This window comes from Panthera tigris, chromosome C2 (assembly GCF_018350195.1).
Source record: "Panthera tigris isolate Pti1 chromosome C2, P.tigris_Pti1_mat1.1, whole genome shotgun sequence".
Lineage (NCBI taxonomy): Eukaryota > Metazoa > Chordata > Mammalia > Carnivora > Felidae > Panthera > Panthera tigris.
In genome coordinates, this window is record NC_056668.1 from 5,097,488 (window position 1) to 5,122,085 (window position 24,598).

Below are 24,598 nucleotides of genomic sequence, written 5' to 3' on the forward strand. Positions count from 1 at the left end.
AACGTCAGTTGTTAAGATTTAAATCTAAGATTTAAATCTTAATCTAAGATTTAAGTCTTGTTACCTGCTTCCTATTTATTCCATCTATTTTCTGTTCTTTTCCTTTTCTTGTCTACTTTTGGATTAGTGGAGTATTTTTTTTAATGATCAAATTTTTTATCTCTAATGGGTTAATATCTAAGTTTTGTTTTGCTTTACCTTTTGTTTTTTTTAAGTGGTTGCTTTAGGGTTTATCATATTGAAACTAACATGGCCTAGTTTCCAATGCTATTCTAGTGCTTCATGTGTGGCAGAAGAAATTATAGCAGTAGATTGTCATTTCCCTCTTCTCACCTGCCTTTGTGCTCTTATCATCACTCATTTTATCCCTATATATGTTACAAACCCCACGATACATTAGTATCATTTTTGCTGTAAACAGTAAATTGTCTTTTGATTTTTTTCTATAAATGAGTAAATACATATGTTTTTTTTTTAAATTTTTACTTACATACTTACTATCTTTTGGCTCTCTTCATTTCTTTTGTGAAGTCATAAATGTCTATCTGGCATTTTTTCTTTTCCCAAAGGACTTCCTTTAACATTTCTTACAATTGCTGATCTATTGTCATTGAGTTCTCTTAGCTTATGGATATGTGAAAAATCATTATTATTTTGCCTTCATTTGTGAAAGAGTTTTTTTTTTTTTGGCTGTGTATAGAATTTTATATGGCAGGTCTATTTTTCTTTATTCTCTTTAAATAATGTTTTAATTTTTTGCTTCACTGTCTTCTGGTTTGCACTGTTTCTGAGAAGTCAGCCATCATGCTTGTCTTTACTCTGTATGTAGTGTGTATTTTACTTAGAAATCTGGCTGCTTTTAGATTTTTCTCTTTATCATCAGCCTTCAGAAATTTATGATGTGTCACGGTGTGGTTTTTTTTTTCATGTTTCTTCTGTTTGGGGTTCATTGAATTTATGGGATATTTGCAGTTCTAGGATTCATTAAATGTTGAAAAATTTGGGGGTGCCTGGGTGGCTCAGTCGGTTGAGCGTCCGACTTCAGCTCAGGTCACGATCTCGCGGTCCGTGAGTTCGAGCCTCGCGTCGGGCTCTGGGCTGACGGCTCGGAGCCTGGAGCCTGCTTCCAGTTATGTGTCTCCCTCTCTCTGTGCCCCTCCCCCGTTCATGCTCTGTCTCTCTCTGTCTCAAAAATAAATAAACGTTAAAAAAAATTTAAAAAAAAATGTTGAAAAATTTGGATGGTGATTTTTCAAAAAATGTTCTGTCTCACTTTCTCCTTCTGGAACTCCAATTATACATATATTAGGTCATGTGATATGGCCCCTATCTCTCACCGATTTGTTGTTCATGCTCTTTAAGCCTATTTTCCTTTGCTTTTTAATTAATTTAGTTTCTACTGTTCCATCTTTTGGTTCACTGATAGTTTCCTCTGCAAGGCCTACTCTGTTATTCATTTCATTTGCATGTTTTTCATTTCATGTATCATATTTTTAATCTCCAAAAGTTTCATCTTGGCTATTTGTATAGCCTCCATTTCTTTTCATCAATATGCCCTTGCTTTTCTCTGCTGTCTTGAAAGTGTTGGGAGATTATTTATAATAGCTATTGAATGTTTATGCCTGCTAATTCTGTCATCTGTCATTTCTGTGTCTATTTCTATTGAATCAATTTATTCCTGATAATAGATCACCTTTTCCTGCTTGTGTCCAATTTTTACTGAATACCAGACATTGAAAATCTTACATTATTGATTATTAGATTTTGTTCTTTTCCATTAACTAGTATTGAAATGTGTTTTTTGGGCAGTTAAGCTCCTTGGAATCAATTTTATTCCTTCTGAGATCCATTCTGGGATGCCTTTTAGGCTCTGTTATGATTAATTTGGCCCCTGCTGTTATGCTGATAACACTTCTAAGTCCTTTATCTGATATCTGATATCCCATATGTCAGTTCTTTCCACCCTGGCTGGCAAGAATATGAATTGGTCCTTCCTCCATGTGAATTTCAGAGCTTTTCCACCTGTTCCTCTCTGGTGTCTCTTATCCAGCACTGGCTGTTTCCTCACATACATGCAAACATTCATACACAGCTAAGGCTGTGTGTAAAGACTCATCCAAGGAAAACTTCTTTGGGTCTCTTGATCTCCCTGTCTGTGCAACTTCCTTCTCTCTGCTTTGTAAATCTGGAAGCCTTGGCCTCCCCACACCTCACATTTGTGCTTCTCAGCTCCAAAGTTCCACCAAGTTCTACTTGGGTTTCCTCCTTTTGGGAGGATCTGGGACCTCTCTCCAGGCAGTAAGCTGGGCACTTGGGGCCCACCTTGTTTGTTTGTTTATTCCCTTGTTTTGTGCGTTACTGTTCTGTATCACCTGAATGTCTACTTGTGAGAGGGCAAATCTGGTTCCTGGCCTTTTGGTTCGTTTGTTTTGTTCTATCATGGATAGAAACAGAATTTTGTATTTAAAAGTTTTATGCCACTGTGAAGTTTTATCCAGCTCTTATTCATGAGAACAATTTCACCATTGCTTCAATGCTGGGGAATAGATAGAATAATTGAAATACATTAGCATTAAATGCATATACCATCTGAGCACATTTTTAGAACCTGACTTGGAATTAGTTTATGGAAGTTTGGAATGCTTTTCAAGTCATTATGAGACCATTCATTTATCTGCTTTCAGATCATCTGATAAAGATGACACTAAATTTCAAAGCATTTATTCAAGCATGAAAACATTTTGTAGTCTCTGAATCAGTGAAGAGTTCTGCTTTCTAGATAATATTTACCTAAGGCTAAGTTATATCCCTTTTCATTTTGGGAGACCTTTACAGAAGCAGTTCATTTTACTAATAAGCACATTCATTGGCATATTCCTGTAGAATCAGTAAACATATTTCAGTCCGAAATGGCATTTCCATTCAAAATGAATATATCCAATTTGCACATCTAATGGTCTGTTTTGGTTCTCATGTTTTCTGATCTCTCTGTAGCAATTGCCACTGTTGAAAACAACTGGTTGACTTCCTAAAATACTGTCTTTTTCTTTCTAAGGCATCATTCTCTCTCTGATTTGGGCTCCTGATTTCATAATTTCCTCTTCATCTTCATGATGGTTTTTCTTTTTTCATTACTTTAAAAACATTTAACTTCTTTTTTTTTATTAAAAAAATTTTTTTAATCTTTATTTACTTTTGAAAGAGAGAGAGAGAGAGAGAGAAAGAGTGCGAGCCAGGAGGAACAGGGAGACACAGAATCCGAAGCAGACGCCAGGCTCCGAGCTGTCGGCACAGAGCCCGACGCGGGGCTCAAACTCACAAACTGCAAGATCATGACCTGAGCCGAAGTCAGACACTTAACTGACTGAGCCGCCCAGGCGCCCCCAAAGCATTTAACTTCTTAATGAAGTATGGAATATATACATACAAGTGTACCTATCAGAGCGTATAGCTCAGGGAAGTTTTCATTAGCTTAGCGCATCAGTGTACCCAGAACCCAGATCAAGAACATGTATGCAGCTGGCAGCTGGATGCCACCCTGTCCTTTCATTCTCTAGACCCACCCTGACCTGTGATTTCTTTTTTTCTTTTTAATTTTTTAATGTTTATTTATTTTTGAGAGAGAGAGAAAGAGAGACAGAGAGTGAGTGGGGGAGGGGCAGAGAGAGAGGGAGACAGACTCTGAAGCAGGCTCCAGGCTCTGGGCTGGCAGCACAGAGCCCGATATGGGGCTTGAACTCCTGAACCACGAGATCATGATCTGAGCTGAAGTCGGACGCTCAACCGACCGAGCCCCCCAGGAGCCCCAGCTGACCTGTGATTCTTAACATTCTGGATTAGTGTTTCCTATTTTTATGCTTGATATAAATGGAATAATACAGTGTGTACTCTTATTATGTCTATTTGCTTTGCTTGAGCATTATGGTTGTGAGATTTATATATTTTTTGTAACTATAGATTGTTTATTCTCACGGTTATGTAGTGATTCAGTGTACAGATACATCCTACTCTATTTGCCTGTTTTTCTGTTGGTGGATATTTGAGTGGTTTCCAGCTTGGGACTCTTACAAATGGTGCCGCTAGGGACATCCCAGGGTGTGCTCTTTTGGTGAGGGTATGCATACATTTCTGTTGCATAAATACCTGGCAGGTGAATTGTTGAGTCATAGGATATGCATATGTTCCGTTTCGGGAGATATCGGTGAACGGTTTTCCACAAAATCTGATTTTATCAGTTTCCACCCCCATCTGCACCGTAGGAAGTTCCTATTGCTGTATGTTCTTGAGCCCCTCAATATATATAGTCTGTCGTTCCCACTTTAATCATTCAGAAGGCTGTTTAGTGCTAACTCCTTATGCTTTTAATTTCATTTGTTTGTTGACTAGTTACATTCAGCATTTTCTCATGTGCATATCGGCTATTTATATAATGGCTTCTGTGAAGTGACTCTCCAAGCCTTCTACTTTGTAATTGGATTCTCTTTTTCTTATTGGTTTCTAGGAGTTCGTTGTGTATTTTGCACACCAGTCTTTGGCCCGATATCTTTTGCGCAACTCCCCTTTTGTATATTAACTGTCCCTGAGGACCCATCTCTTTGTTGGTTTCTTTTAACTTTTATTTTATTTCGAAAATTTTCATTCCAGTGTAGTTGACGTACGGTGTTCTCTCAGTTTCAGGTGTACAATACAGTGATTCGACACTTCCCTGTACGAATTACTCAGTGCTCATCAAGATAAGTGTACTTTTCAATCCCCTTTGCCTATTTTACGCCCCCCCTCCCCGCCCCGCCCCACCCCGTCTCTGGTTTTTGTATCTCCTTGTTCGTTCCACTCTCCTTGGTATGTCTCAGCCAGCGGTGAGCTTCGGTTTCCTGGACTATGGCTTCTCTTGCCGGGTCTTAGAGCCCTATTCCCACCTCACTACTGAGTGGCCCAAGGGCAGTGCCCCCTTGACCTCAGTAAAACTGACGTTGTTGTTTTCTCTGCCCACCTCCGTTCTGCCTTGTATGTTCTCTATTTTTGTTCATGGTGCAACACGCGACCAGGCATATGAGCTGTTGAATTCTGACCATAGTGACTTTTTTCTCTTCCTCTTTCACGTTCCTTTCATGGCCCTGCCCACAAATTCTGGCGGGGTCACATCAAGACACATTCATATAGGCTTTCTCCTCCCTTCACCCCACCCATGACCACGCAGGTCTAGGCCACCCCCGCAGCAGCCTGGTTGGACTTCCAGCCTCCGCTCCTCGTAAGCCCAGTGTTAACTTTCTAAGACGACAATTTGGAAAATGGCTTTTCCTGCATCAAAACGTTCACTGTTTCTCTGTTTTTGTTTAAACAGCTTTCTTGAGATGTAATTCACATGCAATGAAATTTACCCATTTGTATAATTCAGTGGTTTTTAGTCAGCTTGCAGATATGTACAAGCTTCATCAAAGTCGAGTTTAAACCTTTTGAATGACCTCACAAAGAGCCCCTGCATCCCGAGGTTACCACCCTATTACCCCACACCCTCACCGCTAGCTCTAAGGAAACCACTCCCTTCTTTCTGTCCTTGTAGAGTTCTCTCTTTCGGAGACTTCATGTGCTGTAATTATAGAGTACGCGGCCCTTTGTGATTGGCTTTTTTCACTTAGCATAATGTCGTCAAGGCTCATCCATGTCTGTATCAGGTGTCAGTATTTCATTTCTTGCCATTACTGGAGAAACTTCCACTGAATGGACGTACCAGATCTTGCTTATCTGTTCTTCGGTTGATGGACGCGCTGGTTGTTCCCACACCTGGCTATTATAAATAATGCTGCTCTAAACACCTGTGCACAAGTTTTTGCAGGGACACGTGTATCCATTTCTCTTGGGTATATGCCTATGGATGGGACTTCCTGTGGCCTGCAGAATTAAGCATATGCTTTTTAGCATGAGATCTGATATCACTTAGGATCTAGACTTAATAACAAGTATCTAAAATGGAAGCTTCCTGAGATCACCCTCCAAGCCTTGGTTGTAGTGTCCCCGGGCCTTAGCACAGTGCTAGGCCAGTAGGAGGTGATGGGTGAGTGTGTTCAGAGTGAGTGAGTCTGAAGACTCTCAAGTTCCCTCGCTCACGTTGTGCATCACTCTTATTTCTGTCCTGAAGTTCCGATTATCCGGGATCTTCTCGCTTCTCTCCTGCCTGTGATTGACTCCGTGTCCTAACTTGTTTATGCCCCCTGCCTAGAATTTCCCTTCCGCTTCTCTTCTTGAGAGTTGGCCTCATCTTCCCCAGGTCGGGGTAGTCTCTCTCATCGATGCATCCGTAGCATTTCGTGAGTAGTTCTGCCACAGCGCTCAGCAAAGAATTTTCATCTGTCTCTTTACTGACCATGGTACCCTCTGGACGAATGAGCGATTGTTTCTTTCATGTCTCTTCACCTCGCCAGATCTGAATTTTCAAGAAAGCAATGTAGACTTATTTTTTTCTTTTTAGTGTAACATTCTTCTTTCTGTTGTCACTGGAGCCCTGCTTATGCCATCTGTTATAACGTGATAAAACGTGGAGAAATCTGTACATGAAAGAACAATCCTCCAAAGCCCCTTCCTTCGGCATCCTTGGTGTCCGTACCCCGGGATTTTATACGCTGAATGTTGGAGCGAGAGTATGCCAAATGTTTTGTTTAGCTTTCTGTTATTAAACTGCAGTTGGTTTCTGGGAAGTTTCACACGCACGTAATTCACAGCGAGATCGCCTGTGCCCTTACCGGAGGGAGCAAATGTTGCTGTATTTAAAGTACGTGCAGCATGCTATAAAATGAAGTACTATTATTTAAGCAGATGGATGGTCCCTTAGATGGAAGAAACAGAAGCTGCTGGAATGTAGTTTGGGTTTTCTTTTGCCTGTGGCCATATGATGTGTATCTTAGAGAATGAGTTTATGTTACGTTATTAAACCCAGTGGTGTGAAATACAAAGACTAAAGTGAAATACCTTAAAAATGTAAGGAGAAGTGACAGTAATCCCCCGTGGGTCACTTACCTCCTTAACTATACTAGGATTAAACATTTATTTTGCATTTTTTCTTGAAGGCATTTGAATAATTTCACACTTATATATGAAATATTTCTCACATACATTCCTGTGTTCAAAGACTATTCTTAACAAGGCTAACTTTTGTGAGACAAGAGAACGAATTCAAATATGACTAAATTTTATTTAGTTCAAATTACCTAAATCCAGTTGACAGAAGAGTAATGTGGGGTGGGAACAAAAAAGAATCTGGTGGAATTAATTAGCCTCAGAGAGTGACAGTTTCCTCCCTCCTAACAACGTGTTTGGGGTGATGTCAGTTTCCTAGAAAGCTCAAATGTAAAATCACCGTGCTACTCTCAGCATTTTTATTTGAGTTGAAAGCTGTAATATTTAACTATTAACTGTGCTTCCGATCTGAGCCAATTTCTTAGTTAGCAATAATTTTCATATTCTGATTTATGGAGCATTGCTAAAGATTTTAGTTATGGTTGGGAGAGAAAGCCATCAAAGTTACTACTTGATGAACACCCCCCCTCCCCGCCCTTGCCTGTCTTCTCTTTGAGTGAGTCTGTCACTTTTACAAAGTGGCTTTTTCTCCACCATCTTCTGGCATGGTGGTGTTTCCTCCATGGTGTCCCCTCTTTTCTCAGCTCAGAAGTAGTCAGCACTGGTTCCAGTGGGCAAGCTGGTGGACACTTCCGCTGAGACAGATCAGCAGGAAGCGGGTGGATGTTCAGATGAGATACCTGGGGGTTGCTGACTGTCCTAAACACAGCTTCTCCGGGATTTGGCTTTACAGAGGAAAGGCAGCCATATGCTGACAGTAAATCTTCATCAGAAAGACCGAATCTGGCCTCTGTGAGCTCCTAGCCCTGAATCCACGGTCAAGTGACAAAATCCCCACCTCTTCTTCCGTAAAGTGGAGCCTGTGCTCTCCTGGCAGAGCTCCTGTTCACAAGACTAAAAGAACACCTTGAGGATCACAGCATTGCCTGGGATGGTATAGGCGCTCAGTAAATGATATTCTCATCTCTGCCCAGTGAGACTAATTCCAGGCGTCGAGGGTGTCTTTTCTCGCGTGAATATGTGACTAAGAGTGCGTTTGTTTTTAGAAAGTCACATAGAAGCACAAATGTCTGCGAGGTAGGTCTTCACAGCGTTTTAAAACCTTTGGTTAATTTTTGGATTCTAGAAGTTGTTCCCTTTGTTCATGGAAGTGACACTCTGTGACTACTGGTTACCGAGTGCAACATAGGCACTCAGTAAATGAATTAAAAAGCCAACTATGTGTGAAGAGGTTTGCAGATATCTTACTCGTAGCAATGAAAACAGTTTAAATAAGATCAGGAAAAAAGTTCAGAGAATCATGTTATATATAATCTGCATCCACTATTTACTTGGAAGGTCTGTATAGAAATATGGAATCTTGTATATGAAACGGCGTTAAGAGAATGAAGCATAGCCTATAACAATGGCATGGTTTATGTATTCGCATTATTACATAGAATTATCATAGAGGTGCATACGGCACGTGGGCAGTTGGACCAGAAGAGGAAGCTGCCACGGGCCGGTGGGATTGAATGACACAGCTGTCAAAGTTCTCATTATCACCGCTGCCCATTTTTGAGTAAAAAATGCCCTGTTGAGGGGCGCCTGGGTGGCTCAGTCGGTTTAAACGTCCGACTTCGGCTCAGGTCACGATCTCGCAGCTCAGCTCGTGAGTTCGAGCCCCGCGTCGGGCTCTGTGCTGACCGCTTGGAGCCTGGAGGCTGCTTCGGATTCTGTGTGTGTCTCTCTCTCCCCCTCCCCGGCTCATGCTCTGTCACTCTCTCCCTGTCAAAAATAAATAAACATAAAAAAAAAAATAAAAACAAATGCACCATTGCTTTGATGCTATTTGTAGAAAATCAGTTGTGCTTTTCAAAAAAACGTTTTACATACAAACGTAGATTTTCATTTGTAAAAATTGTGACTAATTTCGTTCGAGAATATGTCTCAGTGTGCCTCCCACCCAGAGCAATTTAGCCCTAGCAACTGGATCCAGTCCTTCATCCTTTTAGCTTGTGCTTATCAAGCACCTGCTGGCTGCCAGGCTCTGCACTCTAGGTGACAGGGTGAGCGAATCATGACACTTTTCTCAGGGGTCTTACGTTCTAGAGGGGGAGACAAACAATAGAGGAATACGAAACACAGAGCATGATTCCCAGTAGTGGTCATTCCTGTGGAGACAGAGCAGGGTGTGGGGAACGGGCTGGTAAGTAACCTGTCACAAGTTAAGGTCCAGGGTAACTTCGCAGTTTGTGTACAGAGTGTGTGAAATGAGTTGACGCCTTATTTGTTCGTACCGGCCTCTGTGTCCATAGTGGAGCAATTTTGAATGGTTTCGTTGTAGTCAAACCTGGCGATTGTTTATCAGAACAACCTTCTGAGGCCAGGCTGATTGAAGGCCAAGTTCAGAGCGTGCACCTCCCTGACCAATTCTTGTGTTGTCTTCTTGTAGTTTTCAGTGAGGACCTTCACTCCAGCCTCTACTTTGTCAATGCATCTCTGCAAGAGGTAGTGTTTGCGAGCACCACGGGGACCCTGGTGCCCTGCCCCGCTGCAGGCATCCCTCCTGTGTCTCTCAGATGGTACCTAGCAACGGGCGAGGAGATCTACGATGTCCCCGGGATCCGCCACGTCCACCCCAACGGCACTCTCCAAATTTTCCCCTTCCCTCCTTCAAGCTTTAGTACCTTAATCCATGATAATACTTACTATTGCACAGCTGAAAATCCTTCAGGGAAAATTAGAAGTCAGGATGTCCACATCAAGGCTGGTGAGTACGTTTCCTCTGCTTTGTTCCTTCTGTGCCTGCTTTGGGGGGGTTGGGGGAGGTGGGTGTTGACAAATAGTAAACCATCATCAGCTGAGGACCAATGAAAACCCTGTGGTCGGATCATTCGGCACTCCTGACAGCTTCTTTGAGACGTCAGAGCATCCCTTGACCGGCTTTCAAAATGCCTTGTGTCGCTGGAGCTAAGACGTGGAATTAGCGATAGCAAGTGGGTGAAGTTCAAGCTGCAGACGTATTGTGTTTTGACTGATTGATACTCTGACTCGGACTTTCAGTGTCTCAAGTCCACTGTGTTTGCTTCCTGCCCTGTCTCTGCTCTTTCCTCCCCTAGAGGCAGGCAGTGTGGGGGTGGGGAGGAAAAGGGGAGAGAGGAGGGACACAGAGCTGAAGTGGAACAAAACTTTGGCATCAAGGTGTGATGTAACTGGAAATGAAACACACAATAGGTCTAATATTCTTGTATTCGTGAAATTAAAAAAGGAGCATTTTAAACTTTTTTTGCTGTGTCACAGGTTGCTGGAATATTGTCAATGAATAAATCCTGAATTGGTTGTATTCTTTTTAATACCATATATATATATATATATATATAAATATATACACACACATATATACATATATATATACACATATATACATATATATATATGTTATTTTATTTTCAAGGGAGGGGAGGGGCAGAGAGAGGGAGAAGGGGACAGAGGATCCGAAGTGGTCTCCAGCAGAGAACCCGAGGTGGGGCTTGAACTCACAAGCCTTGAGATCACAATCTGAGCCGAACTCAGATGCTTAACCCACTGAGCCGCCCAGATGCCCCAATTTCTATAAGTCAGCCGAGGAATACAGTCTGAGATCCCCAGACATAAAAAAGTTACACATACAGGACACATTGTGTCATTTTACAGATTGAACAAAGCTCCGAAAAACTAACTCACAGCTAGATTCTAGTTAGCAAACAGCATTTTAGGTTTTTTTAAGCTTCACCCTACAAATACTACAGGAGACTGACACAATACAAGGTCAGGGCAAAGAGAAGGTGGCTCTGATTGTTTTCTTAGGCCCCAGGTAGCTGGGGGAGCCTGGTTATAATTTCTGTGGCAAGTAAGGAGATGCTTCTTGAAGGCTTTGCAACATGAGCAAATTATGAGATGTTTCTGGATTCCTGCATATGATCTCTTTGATGTAAGCAATCAAACGTTAGACTACAGTTCATTCTGCTAGTGACTCATTTTCCCAACTCTGTTTTGATCTCTGTGACACGCTCACGAATCCCAGCACCTGAGCAAGAACGTACTCGAGAAAGGAAGAAAAAGACGGGCTTTAATCAGCAGATATGAAAAGCTGATACCCCGAATAATTAAAATAAAGCAAATGCAATTTGTAGGGAGACCTCTAAACCTGACAGTCAGGAGGACATAGGGAGTGCCTTTCACTTGACAGGCTGACAGTGTTCATGATGTGTTTACAGAAACATATTTAGAGCCTACAAAGCGCCACTTACAGAAGAACCTGGGACTTCAAACAGCTGTGCTTGTGTGTGTGTGTGTTAATGCGCTGTTTCTGTCTTGGGTTTCTTGTCAGATAAGGAATTAAGTGCTTACTCCTGTCTAACTGCCGTTTTTGAAATTCGTCATGGAATCGATTGCTTTTGCGTGCCACTGAATGTGTCGGGGGGTGGAAATCGCATCGCCTTGTCTGGTGGCTGTTCCTTCCACTTCTGCAGAAGTACGTTCTTGCTGTTCACGTGCGCGTATTCCCGACATCGAATCGTACTGAGTACACGTGCAGCAGACAGACGTGTGTTTGCTGCCTCGGTGTGGACTCACGAGATGGACAGGCACGCTGCCCAAATGCAATTTATTTTCCCATTTGACTTTCCTTCTTGTTGTGAAGACATTATGACTGTAATGGTCTTTTAGCTTTTTTTATTGGATGCTTGAAAATCTGGTTTCCCCATTTTTATGTAGATGCTCGTGTAGAACCGGATGGCCGTTTGCAAGAGCAGGTGGTGGGTGACCGGTGACGCTACCCAGTGACAGGTATAGGGTAGAGTTGAGCAGAATGGGGGCTGGCCCCCCGGGTGGTGCCTCATCTCAGGTCTGCGTGCCTCAGTGTCCCTCTGGATTGGGGCTGGGATTTTTGTGGAGTAATCCTTTAGGTAAAATGGCCTCATCATCCCTCCTTTGGTGGTTCAGGGAATTCTCATTCTTGACGTTTTTCAGTGACTTTGACTTAGGTGTTGGTGTCACCAAAGCGGGATGGTTCCTCTGTCATGTTGCAGGAGTTTTTACGTCAGTACCCAGGATTCACAGTCTCGCTGCTTAGAAGAATGAAGTGGACACAAAATGAGCTCCAGGCAGAAGTTTATTAGACTGTAAGATTGAAAAGTAAGAAAAATAGGAAAGCTCTCTTTACAGAGAGGGGCCCTTTGAAAGTGAATGCCCCAGGACCACAGGCAAGGATCCTTGTCGTAGAAGGTTCTGGTCAGCCCTCCCCCCTCCCTTTCCCCTCGGTCCCTCTCAGGTCCCACCCTTATGGGCCTCATGGCTCTAGGTGCTGGGGTGTCCGTTCCTGATTGGCTCTCATTGTACGAGGGGTGGTCTATGGCCATACTTAGGTCTTTTGTCACATTCCTGAGAGAAACCTGAGGGGGAGTAGGTGGGTCTGTTACATTCGTAAGAGGAACCTTACGCCTGGGTGGGGGAGGGGGGTTTCTGTGGTCAGATACTCCCAGCATTGTTCCAAAATAGGACTCCCCCCACCCCGGGACCTCCGGTCCTAATCTTCCCCTCTGGGCCTGTTTTATCATACCTTTTCCTATCATAATGTCACATGAATCTGCAAGGCTGGTCACCTTGCACATCAAAGACCTTCTTCCCCTTTCTGTTCCAAGGACAGGATGCAGAATGGAGCTGTACTTCCCCTGGCCCGCCCCTGGCCCCCCCCCCCCACCCCGGCCCCTAGCAAATAGGGGCCCATACTGCCCCTAGCAGTATGACCTTGGGCAAGTACAAAGAAATTCTAGTGGTTGTTTCCTCCTTCATTGACTGTGGCTGGGGCTCGAACCCAAAGCTGTGAGATCGTGACCCGAGCCGAAGTCGGAAGCCCAACCCACTGAGCCACCCAGGCGCCCCTCCCCCAGCCCAGTTTTAGTAAAACTCCTACTCAGTCCTCCCCTCCCTTTGACATCTGGCCACTCGTAGTTCTGATCACGTTCCTCATTCTTACTTTGATGTGTGAGTCTGTCCTACCTTTGGCCTTGATGTATCCTCTTGGTAAATCTTCCTCCTGCTGAGACCCACACTCTGCCCTTTGGCTAGAAAACCCCACTTCTCCTCGCTCTATTTGGAGTTGAGAAAAATTTCTCTCCGAGCCTGCCGGAATAGTCGTGAGTCCTATTACAACAGTCTTGAATAAAGTCTTCCTTTACATTTTAACAAGCATCAGAATAATTACAATTTTTTTCTTTAACAATAAACAAACTATGGTGAATCTATACAATGGAATACTATTAAGCAATGTAAAGAAACAAGCTACCGAGTTTTGAAAAGACGGGGAAGAACCTTAAATGCATCTCACTAAGTGAAAGAAGCCGATCTGAAAAGGTTATAAACTGTGATTCCCACTCACACACATTCTGGAAAGGGTGAAACTATAGAGACAATAAAAAGATCAGTGGCTTCCAGGGGCTCCAGGGGAGGAAAGGAGGGACGGATAAGTGGATAACAGGACATTTTTAAGGCAGTGATGCCTCCGTTCTGGATGATACCTTAATGGTGGATACATGGCATTCTTTTTTTTTTTAAGTATTTATTTATTTTGAGAGAGAGAAGAGAGAGAGAGAGAGAGTGTGCAAGTGTGAGTGGGGGAGGGGCAGAGAGAGAAAGGGAGAGAACATCCCAGGCAGGCTCCCTACTGTCAGCACAGAGCCCAGTGTGGGGCTCGAACTCACGAGAGCCGTGAGATCATGACCTGAGCCAAAATCAAGAGTCAGACACTTAACCGACTGAGCTACCTAAGCGCCCCTACATGACATTCTTCATGGAACTGCACAGCATGGAAAGAACCTTCATGTAAACTATGAGCTTTAGTTAATAACAATGTATAAAAACTACTCATGAATTGTAACAAATGTATATAACACTAATGAACTAATGCAACTTGATAACCATGAGAGAGACTGCAGGGGTGGGGTGAAGAGAGTGCATGGGAACACTCTGTACTTTCTGTGGAAGTTTTCTATAAACCTACAAATGGCTCTAAAAAATAAAATCTATTCCAAAAGAAGTGAAAACATTATTTCGGGGAGCTTGGTATACAAACAGAGTCCCCAAAGGAATGGATGGGAAAACAAACAAACAAAATAGATGAAGAGTGGAAATACTGGCTAAAATTTTTCAAATTTGATAAAAACCATAAACTTGAAGATCCAAGGAACTCAACAAACCCCAAGCACAAGGTACACGAAGAAAATTCCACCGACGCCCATCAGAATCAAATTTCTCAGGACCAGTCTAAAGACAAAATGTTAGAAACGGCCAGAGGAAAAAGACACGTTACACAGGGAAGAATAAAAACAGGAACAGCAGCAGATTTCCCTTCAGAATCAATGTGAGAAGACAGAGAAGCAACACCTTTAAAATACTGAAAGGAAGTGTAATTCGTAAATCTAGAAATCTATGCCCGCTAGAAGTATTTTTCAAAAATAAAGGTGAAATAAAGGCTTTTTTTTTTTTTGGACACACGAAAGCTGGAAGAATTTAGCAGCAGCTGACCTGCGCTTGTAGAAATCTTAAAGGAAGTTCTACCATCATAAGATAAATGGCTCCTGATGGGTTCTTGGATCTGCTGGAAGGGAAGAAGAATGACAATGGTAGCTATATGGGTAAAGAAATTACGTTTTTCTAGAATTAAAGTATAACCGACATGCAATATCCTATTAGTTTCAGATGTACCTCATAGTGATTTGATATTTTTACACATTAAAAGATGATCTTCCTGGTAAGTCTAGTTACCACCCATCACCACAAAACGTTATTACAATATTACTGAGTCTGTTCCCTGTGCTTTACATTATATTCCCGTGACTTATTTATTTTATAACTGGAGGTTTGTACCTCCTAATCCCCTTTACCTAGTTCACCTCCCTGCTCTGGTAACCAGCAGTTTGTTTTCTGTGTCCATAAGTCTATTTCTGTTTTGTTTTGTTTGTTCATTTGTTCTATTTTTTTTTGTTTTTGTTTTGTTTTTTTTAAGATTCCACGTATAAGTAAACTGATGTGCTATCTGTCTCTGACTTATGTCATTTAGCATAATACCCTCTAGATCTGTCCATGTTGTCGCAAATGGCACGATTTCGTTTTTCTTATGTCTGAGTAATATTCTGTTTTATACACACACACTCACCCCCTCCCCCTATATTCCTTATCTTCCTGTCTGTGGACACGTAGGTTGCTTTCATATCTTGGCTATTGTAAATAGCACTGCAGGGAACATAGGGGTGCATATATCTCTTTGAACTGGTGTTTTGTTTTTGTTTCGGAGAAACATCCAGAAGTAGAAGTGTTGGACTGTATGGTGGTTCTGCTTTAAACTCTTTGAGGAACCTTCGTACGGTTTTCCCTGGTGGCTGTGCCATTTTACATCCCCACCAACAGTACATGAGGGTTCCCTTTTCTCTATGTCCTCGCCAACACTTACTATTTCTTGTCTTTTTGATAATAGAAAATCTGAGCAGTGTGAGGTGATACCTCATTTCCTTGATGATTAATGATATTGAGGATCTTTTCATATGCCTGTTGGTCATCTCCATGTCTTTGAAATGCCTTCCCAATCTTTAATCAGATTGTTTTTTTGTGTTTGTTGTTGTTTGATATTAAGTGCTATGAGATCTTTATATATTTTGGGTATTAACCCTTGTCAGATGTTTGATTTGCAAATATCTTTTCCCATTCTGTGGGTTGCCTTTTCATTTTTGATATGGTTTCTTTCACTCTGCAGAAGCTTTTTAGTTCAATGTGGTCCCACTTGTTTATTTTAGCTTTACTTATCTTTGTATGAGGAGACCGGTCCAAAAAAATATTGCTAAGACAAATGTCAAAGAGCTTACTGCCTGTGTTTTTTTTTCCCTTTTCTAGGAGTGTTGTCTATGTTTTCTTCTAGGAGTTTCTTCTAGGAGTTTCTAGGTCTTACATTCAAGTTTTTAATCCATTTTGAGTTGATTTTAGTGTGTTGATATGGTGCAAGAAAGTGGTCCAGTTTCATTCTTTTGCATGTGGCTGTCCAGTTTTCCCAGCACCATTTATTAAAGAGATTGTCTTTCCCCCCTTGTATATTCTTGCCTCCTTTGTCATGGATTAATTGACCACAAATGCATGCGTTTATTTCTGGGCTCTCTGTCCTATTCCACTGATCTATGTGTCTGTTTTTGTGTGAGTACTATACTTTCTGGATTACTATAGCATTGTAGTATAGTTTGAAATCAGGGAGCATGATACCTCTGGCTTTGTTCTTTCTCAAGATTGTTTTGGACATTCATGGGCTCTTATGGTTCATAAAAATTTTAGGATTCTGTGAAAAATGCCATTGGAAATCTGTAGATGGCTTTAAATCGTAATTTTTTTGGTATTTGTAATAGATTCTAAAAGATTTATAATCTTTTAAAAGACCATCTGACTATTTAAACAAAAATAATAATAATAACTTGTGGAGTTTGTAACGTATGTCTAAATAAAATGGATGGTAATTAATAGCATTAAGGCCTGGAGTAGAGATGTGGCAGTATAATATTGTAAGGTTATTTTTTTATATGTGAAGTTGTATAATATCACCTGACTATAGATTATGATAAGTTACAGATGTATAGTCTAAGATGTACAGCATCCGCTAAAATAGCAGAACAGAGAATTATGACTAATAAGCTAATCAAGGAGGAACAAAATGGAACGACTCAAAAAAATTTCAGTGCTAAACATATAATGAAAAAATAGGAAAAAGGAAACAATAGATGGTGAAAATAGAAATAAAATAACAAGATGATGAATTTAAACCTAACCATACCAATATTCACATTAAATATAAATGTTATAATTATCCCAATTAAAAGGCAGCAATTGCTAGATTAGATTAAAATACTGTTTAAAAGAAGTGTACTTTATTTTTAAAAAAATTTTTAAAATATTCATTTACTTTGGTAGAGAGAAAGTGAAAGGGAGAGTGCATGTGAGTGGGGGAGGGGCAGAGAGCGAGGGAAAGAGAGAATCCCAAGCAGGCTCTGCGCTGTTAGCATGGGATTCAATCCCATGAACTGTGAGATTATGACCTGCGCTGAAATCAACAGTCAGATGCTTAACTGAATGAGCCACCCAGACACCCTGAAATGTACTTTAAATATAAAGATGCAGATATGTTAAAGGTAACAGGATGGGAAAATATGTATTATGCTCATCAAGTCAAATACATTTAATCAAAAATATCAGAAGAAATCTAGAGTAAGTACATTAATATCAAAGTGTATTTCAGAGCAAAGAATATTACCAGGGCTAAAGGTCATTTCATAATATAAAAGAGTCATTTAATTCAGAAGATATTGACCATTCTAAATGTTTATGCCCCTTAGGTCAGCACTTCAAAATACATGAAGTAAAAACCAGTCATGGCCAAATTATGGAAAGAGCCCAAATGTCCATCAACTGATGAATGCATAAAGGAGATGTGGTGGTACACACACACACACACACACGCAATGGAAAACTAATCAGCAATGAAAAAGAATGAAATCTTGCCATTTGAAACAATGTGGATGGAACTAGAGGGTAGTATGCTAAGCGAAATAAGTCAGAGAAAGAAAGATACCATATAATTGCATTCATGTGGAATTTGAGAGACACAACAGATAACATTGGGGAAGGGAAGGAAAAATAAGATAAAAACAGAGAGGAAGGTAAATCATAAGAAACTCTTAAATACAGAGCACAAACAGGATTGCCGGAGGGGAGGTGGGTGAGGGGATGGGCTAAATGGCTGATGGGTATTGAGGAGGGTGTTTGTTGAGATGAACACTGGATATTGTATGTAAGAGATGAATCACTGGGTTCTCCCCCTGAAGCCAAGACTACGTCGTATGTTAACTAATTTGAATTTAAATAACAAAAAAAAAAACAAGTAAAATTTCTAGGAGAAACAGACAAGTCAAACTTTATCATTGGAGATTTCAATATCCCTTTTTTATTAAGGAGCAGTAGACAGAATCAGCAAGAATAGAGAATACTCGAAGGGCAGTGTTAGATATTCGACCACATTGACGTTTAAATAGAGAACATTGAATCCAACAGTGGCACAATACATACACTTTTTAAGGTCACACGGAAATTTACCAAACCATATTATGGGAAATGAAGCAAGTCCGAGGTGGATTTTTTATTTTTTTTAGTGTTTATTTATTTTTGAGAGACATACAGCACACGCACAAGTGGGGGAGGGGCAGAGAACGAGGGGGACAGAGGATCCAAAGCAAGCTTTTACAGCAGACAGCTTGATGTGGAACCCATGAACCCATGAACCACAGGATCACAACCGGAGCCTTAGTCGGACGCTTAACCAACTGAGCCACCCGGGCCCCCCTCAGATGATTTTTTTTAAAAATAAAATTATATAAAATATGTTCTTTGACTGCAATGGAATTAAGTTAGCAGTCACCAACTCCAGGAAATCCCCAAATACTGGGATACTAAATAACACACTTCTAAATAGTCGGTGTAAAAGAAAAAGCAGAAGGAAAACTAGAAGGTATTTTTATTTAAGTTTATTTTTGAGAGAGACAGAGACAGCATGAGTGGGGGAGCGGCAGAGACACTCTTGAGAGAGAATCCCAAGCAAGCTCTGTGCCACAGAGCCTGATGAGGGGCTCGAACTCACGAAACCGTGAGATCATGACCTGAGCTGAAACCAAGAATACCTAACCGACTGAGCCACCCAGGTGCCCCAGAAGGTATTTTGAATGGAGTGAAAATGGAAGCCCAATATCTAAGAAAGAATTTTGGGGACACCACTAAAACAGTGCCTGGGGGGGCATTTATTGTTTAAAAAATCCCAATTAGAAATTAAAAATTGTCTCAAATACTGATCTTGGCTTCTATCCTAAAACAAGAAAAGGAGAGCAAATTAAAACTAATATAAGCAGAAAGGAAATAATATAAGTCAGAGTCAAAATCAATAAATTATAAAACATAGCAAATCCAGGAAGCCAAAACTTTTACATGGATATTCATAGCAGCTTTATTTGTAATAGCCCAAAATGGGTCAAAGCCCATCAACAGATGACCGAGTAAACAAATTGTGATTCAACCATAAAATGGGGTGAAAAGGAATGTATTACAGAGCTCCCCCCACCTTATCTACGGGGGATGTGTTCCAAGATGCCCAGTGGATGCCTGAAACCACGGATAGTAACAAAGTCTACATATACTGTGTGTTTTCCTATACATACATTTCTGTGATAAAGTTTCATTTATAAATGATGCCCAGTCCGAGATTAACAACAAAAGTGATAAAACGGAATGATTAAAGCAATGTGCCGTGATAAAAGCTATGTGAATATGGTCTCTCTCTCCAAATGTCTTATTATAGTGTCCTCCCCCTTCTTGTGACGTGAGATGATAAAGTGCCTCTGAGGTGACATGAAATGGGGTGAGTGAAGTACGCATCATGATGTAGCCTTCGGCTTACCATTGACCTTCTGATGACATGTCAGAAGGGGGATCATGTGCTTCCAGACCTCGGTTGACCGAAGGTAACTGAAGCCATGAAGAAAAGGAAAACCACAGATGAGGGGCGGAGTGCTGTGTTGGTAAACACAGCAACAGGGGAGGAATCTCAAAATATCTATGCTGAGTGAAAGAAGCCAGATAAAAATGTATGCACTGTATGACTCCGTTTATATAAAACTCTAAAATATGTCACCTAGTCTGTAATTATGGAAAGCACACCAGTGGTAGCCTGTGAAAGGGGGTGGGGGTGGGGAGGGAGGGTTTGTAAAAGAGAACAAGCGAACTTTTCAGGTGATGGGTCTGTTCCTTATCTTGGTTGTGACCTCATAGGTGTATACATACGTCAAAACTTGTCAGTAAACATGCTGTTTTATCGTATGCCAATTTTATGTCGATCAGGTTGTTTTAAGACAAAGCAAGTACCAATATCTGGCTGACCTATTCACCTGAGAGAGTTGCCTTGATGTTAATAGAATAACAGTAGCTGATAGGGACTGCACGTTCGGTGGGCACCTCCGTGCTTCTCTGCCCAGCCCACAGGAAGCCTCTTAAGTATCTCTTGGCATCCATGTCACTCGAAAAAGTCTTGAGCCTCTGGTGACAGGTGATTGTCCTGAGGGAGAGCAGCCAACCAGTCTGGTTCATTGGTTTCTCTGCTTTCTGATTTTGAAATTGAAGTCCTGAGAGAGTGTCCATCTATCCTCAGGACGCTTGGGGACCTTCAGGTGGGTGGGGCACCTTCCATCCTCCATGGGAACCAGAAAGCCAGAGGAAGCCTGTCTGTGGAAGAGGAGAAGGGTGAAGCCAGAATCGAAGAGGAAGAGGTTGAGGTGCCCTTCCCAGAGCCCACTTGCAGGTTCCAAAGCAGTCATGTCTTCAAAGGTGTCTTCTCTTTGAGCCTAAGGTAGTTCAGATCAGCTCCCCTTGCCAGCGATCAGAGAGATCAGTGAATACAACGGTTGTGTGCTAGACATTGTGCCAAGCACTTGAAGACATTCTCTCTTTCATTTTGTTTTTACATTTTTAAAAAATGTTTTATTTATTTTTGAGAGAGAGAGCACGAGCAGGCGCGGGGGAGGGAAGGGGGGGTGGACAGAAGATCGAAAGCAGGCTCTGCACTGACAGCAGCGAGCCCAGGGAGGGGCTCGAACTCACAAACTGTGAGATCATGACCTGAGCCGATGTTGGACGCTTAACCGACTGAGCCACCCATGTGCCCGGCCATTCTCTATTTTAATCTGCACGACCAGGCAAGGTAGATAGTATTTCCATTTTCAGGTGAAGGGAAGGAGGTCTCTGTGGGCTTGTTGTTGGTTGTTCATAGGAATTGCGGTTGGGAAGTCAGTTTAGCTAAGAGGGACTGGGCCAGTCCTCACAGTTTCTGGATTGTTCCCTGCTCATATCGCCTTCACTCCTCTCTCTTTCCTCTCCACCTCTGCATCTTCCTGTCCTTCGGGGCCAGCTCAAGTGCCTCCTTCCCCACCAGCTACTCACAGGCTCCATGGTTCAATTCTTCCCTAGATTCTTATTACCTGTTGTGACTCTCACCTGTGCCCTCATCTCTGTTCTCTTCTAGTTCTGCCACCCGAACTTGCCTTCTTCAGCTAATTGTTCCATAGAGGTTAGGATCTCCGTAGTCCCTGAGACCGTGCTTGACATGAGGGTGTGTTCAAGATGTAATTGTTTGAGGCATATCTCTTAATTTATTAAGTAATCAGCTACAAAATACAATAGAACAAAAAACCAATTTCTATAAAACTAGTGTGGCTTGAGGTCATGTTGTGCCTCAGATTACCATTTCCCAAACAGGAAAGACGGACATCAACCCTCCTCCTGGCCCTAAGTCTTCTGGTGTTCCGGAGAAACCCACATGGGCATTTGTTAGTGGTTTATCACTTTGGACGGAGAAATCAAAGGGGTAGAAACAGTCTGAATCCGGGGCGCCTGGGTGGCGCAGTCGGTTAAGCGTCCGACTTCAGCCAGGTCACGATCTCGCGGTCCGTGAGTTCGAGCCCCGCGTCAGGCTCTGGGCTGATGGCTCGGAGCCTGGAGCCTGTTTCCGATTCTGTGTCTCCCTCTCTCTCTGCCCCTCCCCCGTTCATGCTCTGTCTCTCTCTGTCCCAAAAATAAAATAAAAAACGTTGAAAAAAAAAATTTAAAAAAAAAAAAAAAAAAAAAAAAAGAAACAGTCTGAATCCAACCCATCAGGGGAGGAAGGCCACCCAGACCTACCTTCCCCCCCGCAGTGCCCAATTCTTCACTTTCCTCTCACTCACCTCCACCCCATCGTCCCCCATTGTAGGTGGGTCTTACAAATGCACGCTGTCGTCCCGTTGCTCCATGGATGGAGTCTGGATCAGGACCAACCTCATGGGATGGGAGCAGTTCAGTCACATAGGGCCCAGTGCTGAGAAGGTCCCAGAGCTTAGGGTTAAACTTCTCCCATTGCCATCTTGAAACATTTAATGCTTTTATCTTTCTGTGTTTAGTAAGTGAAGTGTGATAGGGCACTGGAATGTGCTCTGGGAGCTTGGGGCCTCGGCTCTTACACGGTCCTGCCTCATGTCGCCTCCCCCAGAAGGGGTCTCAACAGCCCACTCACCAGTTTCTGGGTTCACAGACCCCCCACTTAGCCTCCACCTCCCTAACCCCACTGTGTCCACTGCTGCCCCTCTGATCTCTGGTGCCCTGGCCCTGCCTGGCCTCTGCTCCCTGTCCCTGTCCCTGTCCAGCAGCCACTGCCCCCTTCCCCCCTGGCCGGGGCCCGGGTGGGGTGTGGATAGGAGTGGGTGCAGACACTCCCAAGTGGGGTATGGCAGAAGCCACCCTTCCCCCAGCCAGCACGGAGGCCGCAATCTCTTAGAGGTCGCCTGATCGCTGTGGGTTGAGGCAATGGAGACGGGAGATTGTCTTTCCCATCCCCGGCTGGGGCTTCGCACTTCTGCCCAGACACCGGCAGAAGGGAGCCCTGCAGCTGGTGGGCTGTGTGTGCCCGGTGAAGTGTGGCCCAGAGCAGCTGTGAGGCCTGCACCTGCTTAGTGGCCTCAGTGGTTGTTCTGTGCCCCAGGCAGTGCGTCATCGAGCAGCGAATGAAAAACACCATGGCAGGGTGAGAGAAAGACCACAGGAAAAAAGAGCAAGTTTTCTAGTTTTAGGATCCTTATGGCACTTTTCCCCTCCTTGGTAAATAAGAGGTCCTAGATTTTCAATTTGCCCTGGGCCCCACGAATCAGGTGCTTGGCCTGACTTGCTTAAATTTATTTTCATGGTAGACTGTGAAAAGAGACTGTTCCTTGTTTACTAATACTTGGGTTTGAAAGGGTCTTTCCATTTGGAAGGATGACATCTAACAGGGAGGGGTGGGTCCTACAAAGGCACACCAGCTGTGTGATCTCTGCTCACTATATACGCCTGATTTTCCCCCCAAGCCACGTCACTGCAGATTGTCTCTTCTGATCCCTTTTACCGCCTTAGATCTCAACGGCAAGATTTCAGAGCTGGTAAGTTTGACTGAGGCTGACTCCCGTCAGTAGCCCTGGAGTCAGATCCCCTGGCTCTGCGTGCTGGTTGCTGAGAACCCACACAGACAGTCTTCAGAAGATTGTTCGTGCCCCGGACCCGCTTCACACACAGAGTGGGAAGTGCCTGGGAATGCCTTGCCCTGGGACCAGTCCCAAGCCAGGGACAGACTGCTCTGAGGATAAAGTCCCAGCTCCTGGCACGGGATGATGGAGCTCTGAGGCGGGACTCACGTTCACAGCTCCTCTCGGATCAGGTGGAGGCTGGGACTGCCCTGAAGTCACACTCTGGCTTAGCTGCCCGCCCTGCCCTGTGCTCCTTCCCCAGCCTCTCCCTGGTTCTCCGGGGATCCTGTCTACGATCAGCCGCTTTCACCCAGCTCCTATCTGCTCTGGGGAGAGCCCAGCTTAGGACCCAGGGTGCAAGACCTAGGTCACGCTATTTTGTGATGCAAATGTCAGTCGTGTTTAAAATAACACTTAGTGTTTGCCTGGGTCTTACTCTTGCAGCCTGGTCTCTGTTCCCATAATTAGTTGTAGTGAGGCCTAGATTTACCCAAGTATCCTGGGAGGCTCGCTGTGACCTTGGGAGACTTGTATTGTAATATGAGAAGTATATCCTGATCGATAGTAGTGTTGGCCTCTTAAGCTGTGGGGGCCTCAGGAGTAAACATTTTTACTCATAAGGGGGAGATCTATCGTGAAAACCCGGGTCGCTTTTTAAAAATAATAGGTAATGACTACAGAGTCAAATGTAGAATATGTGTATATTCTACAATAGGGTTAGAAGCGTGGGTGGTGGGCATTGAGGAGGGCACTTGTTGGGATGAGCACTGGGTGTTGTATGGAAGCAATGAACCACGAGAATCTACCCCCCAAAACCAAGAGCACACTGTGCACACTATATGTTAGCCAATTGGACCATAATTTATATTAAAAAAAAAGAAAGACATTACATCATTAAAAAAAGAAGTACATGTAAAAGGAAGCCCTGTTACGTCTATGTATTCATCCTCCAAGCATTTATTGAGTATCGACTGTATGCCAAACATTTTTAAAAGTTCTACAGTAATTTTTTGAAAGGCCCCATGCGTGGTCTGTCTTTGCAGAAGGAAGAATCTAGTGAGGGAATGGAGTGTTTCCTTTGACGTCTGTTCCCTCTGAGCTGGGTGGGGTGCGGTGCACCCAGTTTGTAGCCCCGATTCAAGGAGATCTGGGCTCTTTGGGGCTGGCTTGGGGGCTGGAAGGAACAAAAGTCCCAGACATTTGACCCTGGCTCACGGGAGGCCGGCGGGAAGCTGTGTGTGAGGCCCGGACTGAGGGGTTCCGAGGCTGCAGGACTTTGGGTACAAACAGGGCAAGTCCCTAGTTGGTCACTGTATGTTTGTGGCTCCGGTGACCAGGCCTAGTGCGTGGCCGCAGGCCTTTTAGGAAGGCACTTCTTCTGTCTCCCTATGGGCACCTTCCCTTGT

At 43.0% G+C, this 24,598-nt stretch overlaps 1 protein-coding gene across 1 annotated transcript in view; it reads left to right on the forward strand.

Annotated features, from left to right (window-relative positions):
- Positions 1–24,598, forward strand: part of DSCAM (DS cell adhesion molecule) — a 763,813-nt gene that overhangs the window by 120,221 nt on the left and 618,994 nt on the right. The window contains exon 3 of the mRNA XM_042956621.1: positions 9,506–9,823. Within this exon, the coding sequence (XP_042812555.1) occupies positions 9,506–9,823 (318 nt within the window). The remainder of the gene's footprint in view (positions 1–9,505; positions 9,824–24,598) is intronic.